Source organism: Thermoascus crustaceus, assembly GCF_041956765.1.
Source record: "Thermoascus crustaceus strain CBS 181.67 unplaced genomic scaffold VTN00scaffold_5, whole genome shotgun sequence".
Lineage (NCBI taxonomy): Eukaryota > Fungi > Ascomycota > Eurotiomycetes > Eurotiales > Thermoascaceae > Thermoascus > Thermoascus crustaceus.
Genome location: NW_027192531.1, coordinates 230992 through 243799, shown reverse-complemented (window position 1 = coordinate 243799; position 12808 = coordinate 230992). Strand labels below are relative to the sequence as shown.

Here is a 12808-nt window from a genome sequence, read left to right as displayed (position 1 = left end):
TTCATCTCCCTCAATTCTGACGCTTACAGGAAGTTATCCATCTGATTCTAGATCGAATGCCTCCTGAGCGACGCACCAAACGAGTGCGCCAAGCCTGTGAACCATGTCGGTCAGTTATTCCTCAAGATCTGTCTACTTAGATTTATCCGTAACCGATGCTGTAGGCGGAAAAAGATTAAATGTCCAGGCGAGCAGCCTGTATGCTCGTACTGTGCGCGCTTACGCCAAGTATGCGTGTACGCCAGAGGGAGACGGAACTCACCCGGAAATAAAAACACTACATCTCCTCCACTAGAGAGGACTTTTGCGGCAAGAGATTCAGATACTGCCGCTTCCCAGGGATCGGTGAGATAGAATGCGTTGTTCTTTGAATTTGACTTTAGCAAGCCAACTAAGCCATTTCAAAGGAGGATCGCTTTTCCAGGCTGGAGGCCAAGGTTACAGAGGTGCTCGAGACCCTGGGGTAAGTGTACTGCATCTCAACCAGAGAGGATGATACTGACTCTGTGAAAAAATGCAGACAGCAACGTTTGAATAATCCACGATCAACCTCGTGGGGTAGTGTTTCTGGTATTCCCTTTCAGGATGGGCCACAAATTTCGACCAGAAAGCTGCCTCCTTGGGAAAAGGTGACTTCCATAGCTGAGCTATACTTGCTTTACTGTGATTGTCAGCCGCTTCCGCTCTTTCATCGAGGTGGCTTCATTAACAGTCTTGAGAAGCGTGATCCTGAGATCATCTACGCAATGCTTGCTTTAAGTATTCGTTTTGATGAAGAGTCTTGTCGAGATAACGAACGTTTCGTGAACCTTGTCAACACTTATGCGGAGGCAGCGCGTACCCTAGTTATCAGGAGGGTTTTGGAAGGTCCAGTCGAGCTGTCAACATTACAATGTCTATGTCTATTAAGTCTTGTTGACTTTACTAGTGGGGGCTATTCTACTGCACGCGGCTGTAACTAAACGCTAACTTGGAAATACAGATGGCAATCCTCATCGTTCAAGCATCCACAGCAGCCTAGCAATGAACCTGGCTCAGTGCGCCAACTTAGGCTCCGAGGTCTCTTTAGACTTAACTGAAATCGCTCGTGAAGAACGCAGACGTTGTTTCTGGAGCATCTGTCTGTTGAAACGCCTTCATGGAGAAAAATTTAGTATTCTTGATCTCTCCGAAGAGAGCTTCCCTCCTTTCCCAGAGAGCACTGGAAAATCATCGGACTCTTTTCGGATGGATAACACAACAATTGGACTAAGCCAAACAAATTGCACATGGGACGAAGGAATTGTTGGCTATGTGATCCTGCTAAGTGAAGTATTCTCAAAGACGATGAGGTATGTCAGGCGCCATGGGAAGCCAGGCAATTTACCACCCTGGTCCCCGCAATCTGAATATTCGAAAATCATAGCCTTCCAGATGGAATTTGAGACGCGGGTGCCTTACACGCATCGATTCAAGTACGCCGCTCTGGAGGACAGATCAGTCGAAGAGCTTGAATCAAACCGCGACTACTGGGGTCCTTGGCTCCTGACCCAGTTTCTATACCATACAATTCTGTGTCTCCTCAATCATCCTCTTCTGTTGTCACTCAGTCTTCGCAATTTTCGCAGTACTATCCCAGAGATCTTTCTCCAGCATACGTCTGATCTGATTTCCTCTCATACAAACTGGATAATCTATTTCATCAAGTTCTTTGAAGAAAAACAATTCAAAGTATCTGACCCGTTCTTGGGCTACAGTGCTGCGGTGGTGGCCACAATTGAGCTGCAACTAAGCTTCACAGAGGACCTCACGATTAGGACAGAGAAACAAAGCCGGTTTTCCAGATGTGTGGATTTTGTGCGCGGGTTTGGGGGACAGTGGCCCCATATGGAGCAATTGGTATGGCATTCCTGCGGAATACATTCAATTCACATATTTACACGGACTAAAAGTTTCCATGCCCGTAGGCGGATAAGTTGCAGGGATTACAGGGTGCCGTCACGGCATCGTATCAGCCAACCCAGGGCTCTCAGAATAAGAGCTTGTTAATTGATCTTTCCAGATTTTGGGAGATTCTTGAGTACTCCTCAAGCAGCTCCTCCGATTCCGCGAGACACCTCCTTGGTGAATCTCTTCGCTCTGGTCCAGTCAATTCTGCCGCCGAAGTGTCGAGCACGTCGCCATTGCCTGAACCTACACGGCTTTCGCCGCAGGCCACACAACACCAGACCACTCGACCTTCTGATTTTGTCTCGTCGGCTTCTAGCCGCCCGGTTGTTCCTGGTTTTACACAGACGACCCAGCTAGACTTGCCCAATGACGAGTTCTCCATACTTGCTGAAAACTTCTTCTCCCAGGGTCAGGATTTCCTTCGCAGTGTCGATGGTTGGTCGAGTATGGGTAATTTGTGAATCTCTTGGAGAGGATATTGTACACTTAAAGTTCTGTCTGATTTATACAATCGTGTTAAGATTACCAAGTAGTAATGTACAAGAGAGCATAGTCAAAAAAAGAAACACCAGACAATAAGATTTCATCTTGCTCATGGAGAGAAGCATTCGCTACGTACAGTACATATGTGAATTCATAGGAGGTGATTCATGACAAGAATGCGCTTTGAAACAGTTAGGTAAAGCGGGCTTAGACGACCCTGGGACCTCCCCTTGCATAAGCATAGTTTTTATTGTTGGGAAGGAAGGTTCAATGGCCTTAAGATGCAGCAATAACAAAACCTATGTCAGAAAGACTGAAAGAATCAGCCAGAAGCCTCAGAAAGATTATTTACTGGCCATAAAAGAGATGAATATATCCATGAAATCATGTCTAAAATGTCTACTGTCAAACATATAGTTTCGTTCCTTCACCATTTTCATTCATGTCTTTTGATATATAGACCATCTAGAGCGATCAAAATTCCTTGCTTGTTATTTCTGGAGTTCCTGGGATTATGTTATATTTCTAGAACAGCAAGGACATGGTACAGTACAGTGCCTAGTACTACCTAAGGTACAGGGTAGACATTTAGGTAAGTCAACAGCTAAGCACCCCGAGGTATTACAAGTGCTGTACTAGGAACTAACATGGGTGTTATTTGAACATACAAGAGATTTAGTGACATCTGAACAAACGAATTGATGAGCGCGGAAAGATTTTGGAGATGGCAATTGAATTTGAGCCACGGAACCTAATGCCTAATAAGCTCAGATAATAGTTCCCTCCGGTCAGCCATCTTAGGTAAAAGTAGTCCGCCATCATCCATGACGTTTTGGTCCAATATGGTGAAACTCCCACTTCGAAATTCTATCTGCCTTCTGGGATCGCCATCATCAAACCTGAGGGACGCGTTCACACGGTAGACACACTAGGTGCATCCCACCAATGCCGCTTTGAAATGCTGCACAAACGCCCAGACTTCGGTGAAAGTGTTGTACAGAGGAGCGGGCGCAACTCTAATGACATCAGGCTCTCGCTTGTCGCAGACCATTCCAGCCTCCTGCAACTTCTGGGCCACGGGATGGAGCAGCCCTGGCTTGAGCAAGAGGCTCAACTGAGCCCCTCGTGCCTGAGGGTCCGAAGAAGTGATGATGCGAAACGGCCGAGTCTCATCCGTGGTACCGTCCAGGAGGAGGTGTTCGAGGTAGGCTGTCAGGAGAACGGATTTCGCACGAATCTCGCTCATGGACGTCTCCTCGAAAACGGAGAGAGAGGCACAGAGAGACGCCAAGTCGACGGCGGAGGGGTTTGAGATCTGAAAGCCCTTGGCCCCGGGAATCGGCTTGAATTCTATATCATTGGCTCGTGTTAGTGGCTGTACTGTGATGTACGACAGCTTGACTTACTGTTATCCATCTTGAACCTCTCTGCTCTATCACTGCCGTACCATCCGGTCAGGCGGTGTCGATACACTAGTGCGCTTCCTTCTTGACTGTAATCGACAATGCCGTGCCTCTCATGAACGAATAGGCCTGCGATTGCCCCCGGTCCTGCATTTCCATATTTGTACGTACACCAAGCAGCAAAATCGACGTTCCAGTCATGCAGGTTCAGTTCAACGTTAGCGTACGCATGAGCAAGATCCCAGCCCACCACGATGTTCTGGGACTGGGCATGCTTGGTGATGGTCGGGATGTCGAAAAGCTGTCCGCTGTAATACTGGATACCGGGAAGTAGAAGCAAGGCAGTTTCCCCAGCGTGTTTGTCGATCAAGGAGAGAACCTTTGACGTTGAGATCGTATCTTCGCCCTCATCTGGACCAGTAAACATCATCGAGGTCTTTGGATCGAGTCCATGCCAGCTGATCTGTGACTCGATGGCGAACTGCTTTCTTGTCAGTGTCTTCTTTTTGGACCGGCAAGGATGTTGAGGAGGATATGATAATCTTACGTGGTCACTGGGAAATGCCTTCCAGTCTAGAAGGATCTTGTACTTCTCTTTCGTGGGCTTATAGAAGCTTGCCAGCAGAAAGTGCAGGTTCATTGTCAGCGTGCCCATCACAGCGACTTCTTCTGGAGAGGCTCCGACCAATCTGGACATCTGACTGGAAGCTTGATCTGCAAGCAATTGCCACTGCTTCAGCGGAGAGTCCTCGAGATCTGTGAAGTGGCCGCCAACACCAATTGATGACCAGGTATCAAGATGGGCTTCGAGATACTTCGCAGTAGCCTTTGGCTGCAGTCCTAGCGAGTTCCCACAGAAGTAGATACTTGGTTCGGAGGAAAGACCTTCGAAGACGACGATTAGCGCCATCATAATAAGAGAGTTAAGGGTCTTAAGGATGCAGAACAAACCAGGTTTTGCCAGCTTCCTGGTCTTCAAATTCGCTTTTGAAGGGACAATAAACTTATCTCTGAACCAATGCAGCGGATCTGCAGCGTCAAGTGACTCCGCATACTCTTTGGTCCCAGCGTTATTGGGAAACACTGGCTTTTCCTTGTGCTCGGTCGTCATCTTGATATCTTTGGAGTCGACCATGATGCTGAAAGTTGATACTCAGTAAGAAGTACGAAGTTAGGGAGGTAGTTATGTAGGTACCTAAGAAGGTCTGTTAAGTAGGAATTTGGATTGAGGAGGTAAAATGCATTTTAAGGTGCTGGAGCCAGAGATCTGCAAAGTTGACAGTTCTCCCCTTTGTCTTCACGATCATCTCCTCCTCACTCACACTTCTATTCACTATAACATCCGACAAGTCTAGGTCATTTTCTCAATAACGGCTTCTTTGCTTCCGCTTCCGAGTGTATTTTTCCGTGTTGGACGGGAAAGGCAGTCGAGACCCGTGAATTGCCTGAACTTTCCGTCCCTCTTACCGGACTCATTTGTTCTTAAATTCATCATTTCCCATGGATTGGCCTTCTCTGTGTTCTGGTTCACGGTTGTCTCTCAAAGACGGTGACAAAGCCACTGATAAGGCGCTTGAGGAAACATATCTCCAACCAGTCTCTCTTACTGCAAAAGTTGAAGATAGAAAACGCTCTCCCAGTGGTTACAATTGCTCACCGCACAGAAAAATCCATCCCTCTTCATCCCTCCCTCACGATGTTTGACCCTACAGATATCGAACCCAATGACTATGGCATGTCTGTTCAGAATGGCTTCCTGCCAGAGAGACAGCCTCTACAGCGACTGCCAGATCCATACTATAACAAGTGGGAAGACCTCACCTCTGATCTTCCCAAGCTTATACAGATGGAGAAGATACGACAGGAAATTGACAGTCTACCAATCCTGTCAACCAGTGGATTACACCAGGAACAAGAGTGGCAGAGAGCTTATGTACTGCTTGCATTTCTGGCACATGCGTACATCTGGGGGGGCGATAAGCCTAAGGATGTTTGTGTTCCCGATCAGTGAATATCAATGGCTCTAAGTGCTTACTCGTTACAGATACTCCCACCGTCGATATCATGCCCATTTCTCCAAGTGTCGTCCCACCTAGAACTCCCTCCCTGTGCAACATACGCAGCCGTATGCCTTTGGAATTATAAGACATTGGATCCAGACATCGACATTTCGCAGCCAGATAACCTGGCGGCATTAGTCACTTTCACGGGAACCACTGACGAAGAGTGGTTCTTCTGCCTCTCTGTGGCAATTGAAGCTCGGGGGGGCAAGGTCGTTCCGATGATGCGCAAAGCCATCGATGCTGTAGAGGAAGATGACCCCCAGCACGTTACCGAGCTTCTGAATCGATTCACTGAATGTCTCAAAGATCTTTGCGGTCTGTTGGAGAGGATGTACGAAAAGTGTGCTCCTGCTGTGTTCTATCACAAAATCCGCCCATTCCTTGCGGGAAGCAAAAATATGGCAGCTGCGGGCCTACCAAAGGGAGTCTTCTACGACCTCGGAGATGGAATAGGAGAGTGGCTACAATATAGTGGGGGGAGCAACGCTCAAAGCTCTCTCATACAGCTTTTTGATATTTTCCTTGGCGTGGAGCACTTTTCTGAAGGAGAAACCAAGTCTAACACGCATCAGTCAAGGCAACGGCATGCGTTTATCCAGGTATGGAGATAGATATTCGTTTCCTGGCCATGTGTTGCTGCTGATCGAAAAGTAGGACATGCGGAGCTACATGCCCGGCCCCCATCGCCGGTTCCTAAAGCTTCTCGCGCAAATATCCAACATCCGTCCCTACGCCATGAGCCACAAAGCTGATTCGAACGTGAGAGGTGCTTACAACGCCGCTGTACTCATGCTTCGGTCTTTTCGAGATGTGCATATTCAAATAGTCGCACGATACATCATTGCGCCAGCGCAAAAGGCACCTTCGCAGGGACTGACAGAGAAAAGGAATCTTGCTACGGCGTCATCCGGAGCGATAGACTCTGGTACGAACTCTCTCTGCGGCACAGGCGGTACTTCCCTCATACCTTTCTTGAGGAAAACAAGGGATGAGACCAGGGATGCAGCGAATTACTCTGATTGAGGACCTTTAGCTTCGAGAGACGTTAGGAGGTTATTTGCACCCATACTGAACGCGACGTGCTACTGCTATTGTATTATGAGCGCATTTCTTTGCTATGTAGACCGCGGGCGAATTTCAGTCGGTTAATAATGTGGCATTGATACCTAATTTTTCTCCTGGAAATTATCTTTCTATTGAAAATTGTCTTATGTATTATGATGTCTGTCATGATAGCTAAATAGGCACTTGGTAATTGCATCAATATCATGTATTCATATATACCTTGCTTAGATGACCTTGTCTCCATGTTAAAGCAGCGAAGCTACGTAACGAAAATCCAATCCTTACTTAACAGCGAGCGCAATAATTACCTACCTACCCAATGTATTGTAGATATGGGAAACAACGTCATCCTTGCCAGTGTCGTACTCCTAAGGGCGGGGGGGAAATATGGGACCCGGATACGGAAGCGGAACACGGAACAGTTCCCCGCATGACGGGCCGAGGCGCATGAGAAGGTTGTACAAACGCCCTCGTTATGTCGTAGCCTTATTGATTATGTTAGCTAGACGTGGACCTTATCCAGTTCACATTCTTTATTTGTCTTGGGAGTTCCGAATTTCGGAGTCGGCAACTAGGGGCTGGTGGCCGGGACCTTCTTCAGTGTTTACTTTAGTTGCGTATACTACCTATATACCAAGTTAAGACTACTTTAGGATTTATTTCTCTGCAAATGACAGAAAATATGATTGAAACTAATGATGATATACTACCTTGTCCTGTCCCGTCTCTCGATATGGAGTTGAAGGGGCCCAATGTACTGCATCTAAACCAACCATCCCCAGCAGCTTCATTGGAATCACGATGAAGACAGGATGCATAGCACCGCTGTTCAAGGGACGAGATCCAACCTTTTGATAGTTCAAGCAGCTTGCAGAGTATTTCCAGATGCTGTAGAATTACAGAGGTGAATATTTACATCCCTGGTGCGGTGCCCTCCCAAGAACGACCTTCAGTGGAATTTACGTTCCAAGCGTTCCGATTGGGCATGTTACACGACGTTCAGTAGCTGGCATATTGCTTGAAAAAAATCTTCTGTCTTAGAAGAGTTAGAGGGAGTTCTACGTTAAGGCTTTTATATACATACGCGACACGCTGGTACAATGTGTATAGGTTACTGCTTCTGATCATCGAGAATACATTCGTTCTCTCTGTGCTCTAGAAAAAACCTTGCTTTCATGCCATATAGTAGTTCAAACGGCGATACACTCGTCACATCTACATCTAACTTATTTAGGCACCTTTCGACCTTGAGAAGAATTTTCCCCAACCCAACGACAAGCAGGCATTGGGTTGTCATTGTCATTCGGGTATCCGTTCTTCCTGCTTGACCCTTTATGGCTTTATTCATGACCCTCACTTCGGGAAAGCTTTGTTTAAGTTCTGTACTGCGATAGCGAAGTCAAGCGTCTGTAAGCTCGGATGATAAGCCGTTGCCATGATTGGAGTTCAGACGCGGGACGGGACTTCTCGCGGCCGGGATTCGTTGATGCAAGTTCATACAGAAGACGGTTGAGGGCACAAATCATCTCGTCGAATGTGCCCTTGTTCGTGAGCCGGCTTATTGCTCTATACCATGCCTGCGACTTCCCAAACTTCGCAAATGCAGTTCCACGATCGCCCCAAACCCTGGCTACCTTCGCGGGGCCATTTTCCACTTGCTTTTTGTTTTGCTTGCGGTAGTTAACTGCTTCTTCAAACGGCTTCTAGGTGTATTCTGGCATCTTCGCCATTGCGAAATCGTAGAATGCGGCCATTGCACTCTTCCGGACCTCCTCTGCCTCATCATACACATTTGCAATCCCAATCCCGGCCTCTTGAATAAAGTTGGCATACTCCTTGTACGACAATCCGTCTTAAGAATTATGGCCGGCCTGAATACATTCATTGACTGAACGGAAGTAGGTGCTGTGGCACTTTCCTTAATAGCAGAATCTGTGTAGACTGACACAACTGATGAAGCTGCAGGTTCACCACCAGAAGGAGTAGAATGCCTGGCCGCCAAGGCAGACTTGTCCGCCATCGTGTTCGGAACTGGCTTAACAGACATCGCACGTCAGCGGGGGTGGTTCTCGTGAATATCAGTGATCATATTGGGGGTCTCATTTTGAGACAGTTGGCCTAGAATGAAAGGTGGACTGTATACTAACTGTACTCAGGATCCGAGACGATGCACTGCTCGACTATAGAAGGGACCCTCTGCATAGGAGGCATAATCAGAAGTGTAATCCGTGGCTGCTGGGAATCAAGAACAACAGCGAGCTTCCAGCCCTAAAAACGATTTGGCTGTTTTCCACACGCACAGTGCACAGCCTCCTCTGCAACACCTCTTATTTATGTTCTTGTGTACATATTAGTCCTGGCAAGTATGGAAAAAAAAGGGCCCAAGTTCTCGATGGCAATGGCTGGACTGAATCGCAGCGAGCCATTTCTTTTAGTGGCTGTTCTCAGTGGCCTCCTTATGCCCACTTCTAGCTATGAAATTTTGCCATTGGAAAACAAACTTCTTGATTGAGAAGCATCCACGGTAGGAATGGTATAGTAGAATGTGGACCGCTTCTGCAAAGGCAGTTGTTCTTGAACATTTCTGTGGTTCAAGTTTATATCATAAGTGGTTGATACAACAGGCATATCTCTGTCCCGTCTTATGGAATCTCTGCTCAGTGCACGGTATACAAATGTATAAAAGGCTGGAAAGGGTGAAACAGACACTCTGGATTTGCTAATTGTGATTCTGAAATTATACTTTGAATTCCGAATACGAAAGAGGCGAGTCAGCATCTCAAATACAGAGGAAGAGACATTAGGTATGAGAATCTGATTTCAAGAACAGGAGGATTTAAGGTGTCTTGGTAGTTTGTATTTATGCTGCTATTAGTCTCTGCATTCTCTGCATTGTCCGTGTTGGGATGACAGTATGATAAGTAAACAACCGACTTTGCCGTTGGTAATCATGTCCAGTGCTATGAGGACATCAATGATCTCAATGCCTATGACATGGGAGACAACCAAGATACAAGCACACAGATGCAATTCTCACAGTCTAAAATATGTCAACTCACAATTGCTACAACTGACCTTAGGCACATACTTGGTGTGGCAGTGCGTCCCTTAAGATAGATGAGCATTGCATTCTGATAACTCTTTCTGCTTGCTGTGCTGTAAGAATAAAAAAATGATTTTGCTGGGACATGCTGTCATGTTGAGATGCCTGGTTGGCAACTTAAGTAAGGCCTTCTTAATACTGATCAACAAACTCCACTGGGGGCAGGAATCGCTGAGCCTCTCTGTAAATCTCTTGGCATACCGCTTTAGCGACATCACTATCGTCAGGCGTACGGACACCGAGCCGGTCCAACAGATTGTAAAACTGGACATTAGGGTATTAAGTCTTCATCACTGCCGGCTTCTTTAATTGCACAGATGACATCTTACTCACAACCACCATACTGCAAGCTTGTGTGACAACCTTATCCACACAGAAGGGGGCCTGCACTTATCTAGTTTATGGCTAGAGACCATCCGAGTAGTTCTTTTAACTGGATTTTGAAAACATAAACTTTTTAAGAACCAAAACCTTTTTAGAGGTTTTGAAGAATGTTTTCTCAAGTATTTTCGAGTTCAGGATCAGCTTAAGTCACTCAGTTCAATGAGTGGCTTAAGTATGTTGGCCTTTGTGACGGCGCTCAGTCATAGTAAAATGATGTATTACTACGGTAGCTAGTCATACAGAATCGAAAGCATGAGGGGAAAAGAAAGGAAAGAATTCGCAGGGCCTCGTGTAACGTGAGATATATAGGCAAGTAGGACCGGCAGTATCCCAGACACAAAGGAATGCTCAACACCGCACACCTTACCGCCTAGGTGGCTGCCGCGCCGTCACAGCCTTATAATTTTCTCTTATTAAGAAGAGCAACATTGTGTATATCCTTTAAATATATTTCAGATGACAAGCCCATCATCAGCACTTGATCTCGGCGACGGATTTTTCGACCATGGTTGAAAACAGCAGCCGCGTCTTCGTCATCCTGGATGCGAGTGAGTAAAGTCTTGGGGCCATCTCCCTGAAAATTTTCTCTGAGAATGTGGTGAATTTGTTTATCTTGCTCATTCCAATCTAACCTTGAATTATAATATTAAAGATCACAATAGTAATAAGTGTCTTTGCTTAAAGAGTATCGTTGCCAATGCTAGAATACATGTGCTATCTGTATATGGCCAACTCGTGGTCCTCAGGGGCAGCAGGAAGGTGAACGGCTGGTAGCGGTAGCAGCGTATCAGATAATTCAAATGGTTCCGAGAAGATATGGAAGGAAGTAGAAGAAAACCAAATAGAAGCTTCCGGTCAACAATGGACTCTCTAGAATGTGGAGTCCTAAAACCCCCTGAATTTCGAAGTAAGATTTATATTCACGATACCATTCACCACAGGGCAGAAATTTGATCTCTGTTAATCAAAATCTTCAGCGGCATAATAGTTACAGACCTTTTAGCAAGCCATATTTGGTCATGAAAATCCAAAGTTATGCTCGCGAAGAATGAACAAAGCCAGCTCAGTGGACATCTCATTCGTGATGTCAGGTTTTTTTCATCATAAGTAGGCAAATGAGCATCTCTCTAGGAGCTGCAGTAGGGACAATACCTACCCCTCTATGTTAAGGTCTCCTCCCTGGGTAGGTTATCAGATCGTACCACGTGGAGAGCTTTCAGGTGTTCCTCTCCCCAATCAGATCTAAATTGTGTTATAGAGCGACTGGCTGATTTCCAAAAGAGAATTTCTCCAGAGGGTCTCAAACATACAGCACAAATATAAGATGAGAAATAACACGTAAATGTTTTCTGGTAATAGGAATCATATCATGGTGCAGTATTTCAGCTGCTAGACTCTCTCGTGCAGGCAATCGTTCTCAGGAATCCCGTAGGTGGTCAGCTAGGTTGTGAATATCGCTGTGGGTATTATGTGGGTATTTATTCTATAGATCTATATCGTAATCAGGGAACAAGGAATAGTTTGTATAGAGGATATCAAATTAGAATTTGTCTTGGATATAAGCTATAGTCTTCGATAGATTGCCACTCGTATCATTGGGTAGCGAGGAAAGGGAGAAGGGAGACAAGAGTAGGTGGTTAAGAGATATCGACGAGAATTGGGGAGGTAGTGATGGTGATAGCTATCCCTCTCCATACAGCTTGCTGTGAATGAATGGATATAGATTTCTCTTTTGTACGGCACTTCACTTCACTTACAGTAGGAACATAGGCTATACTTTAGTTGAAAAGTCATAGGCATGATAGGAATTGAGTTGACTTCGGAAGCAATAGATTGAAGTGATCTATATCTGTTATGCTGATAACATGAACTAGTGGAAAAGGAAAGAACTACAGGGAAAACCCTCTAGGAATCTTCCACTGCTCTGCCTGTTTACGATATCTAGGGCTGTTTTCATAATGGACATCTCTCGTTGAGTTATGAAACCGAAGAGAGAGATGCGGAGTAGATAAGCACTATACTCAGTATTACTGTATAACCTCCAGAAAGTAGGACACTGTATAATAGGATGTTGTTCATTTATGTGTCATTAGGATATCTATCTAATCGGTGTGCGCTTCATCAGCAGGAGTTTTGAAAAGTCAATTCTCCACTCGAAGGACGCACATCCAACATGATGATACCCGTATAGACTGTAGCATCGACCACATATCTCTGTGCATCTCGCCAGCCCGTGGGCTGCGCCGGAAGTCGAGATATCCTGATGGCATCGCCTCCAGAACCTCTCCTCCTGCGATATCGACATTTGATGCTGCTTTAAGATGCGCAGCTCAGTGGTAGTCCCAGAGCCCGGAACAATTCACGAGAGTAAGTGTGAA

At 46.0% G+C, this 12808-nt stretch overlaps 3 protein-coding genes across 3 annotated transcripts; 2 read left to right on the top strand and 1 right to left on the bottom strand.

Annotated features, from left to right (window-relative positions):
* Window positions 1-1413: 1413 nt before the first annotated feature.
* On the top strand, window positions 1414-2390 carry VTN00DRAFT_7670 (uncharacterized protein; the record flags this gene model as incomplete). The annotated part of the gene is made up of 2 exons (XM_069434439.1): window positions 1414-1878; window positions 1947-2390. The coding sequence occupies 2 exons, from the start codon at window positions 1414-1416 to the stop codon at window positions 2388-2390; spliced, it is 909 nt and encodes a 302-aa protein (XP_069285936.1).
* Window positions 2391-3340: 950 nt separating this feature from the next.
* VTN00DRAFT_7669 (uncharacterized protein) lies at window positions 3341-4950 on the bottom strand (the record flags this gene model as incomplete). Its single annotated transcript, XM_069434437.1, has 3 exons — window positions 3341-3762; window positions 3819-4296; window positions 4363-4950. The coding sequence occupies 3 exons, from the start codon at window positions 4948-4950 to the stop codon at window positions 3341-3343; spliced, it is 1488 nt and encodes a 495-aa protein (XP_069285935.1).
* Window positions 4951-5511: 561 nt separating this feature from the next.
* VTN00DRAFT_7668 (uncharacterized protein) lies at window positions 5512-6901 on the top strand (the record flags this gene model as incomplete). The annotated part of the gene is made up of 3 exons (XM_069434436.1): window positions 5512-5805; window positions 5860-6477; window positions 6533-6901. 3 exons carry the CDS (start codon window positions 5512-5514, stop codon window positions 6899-6901), a joined length of 1281 nt encoding a protein of 426 aa, XP_069285934.1.
* Between the last annotated feature and the right edge of the window lie 5907 nt (window positions 6902-12808).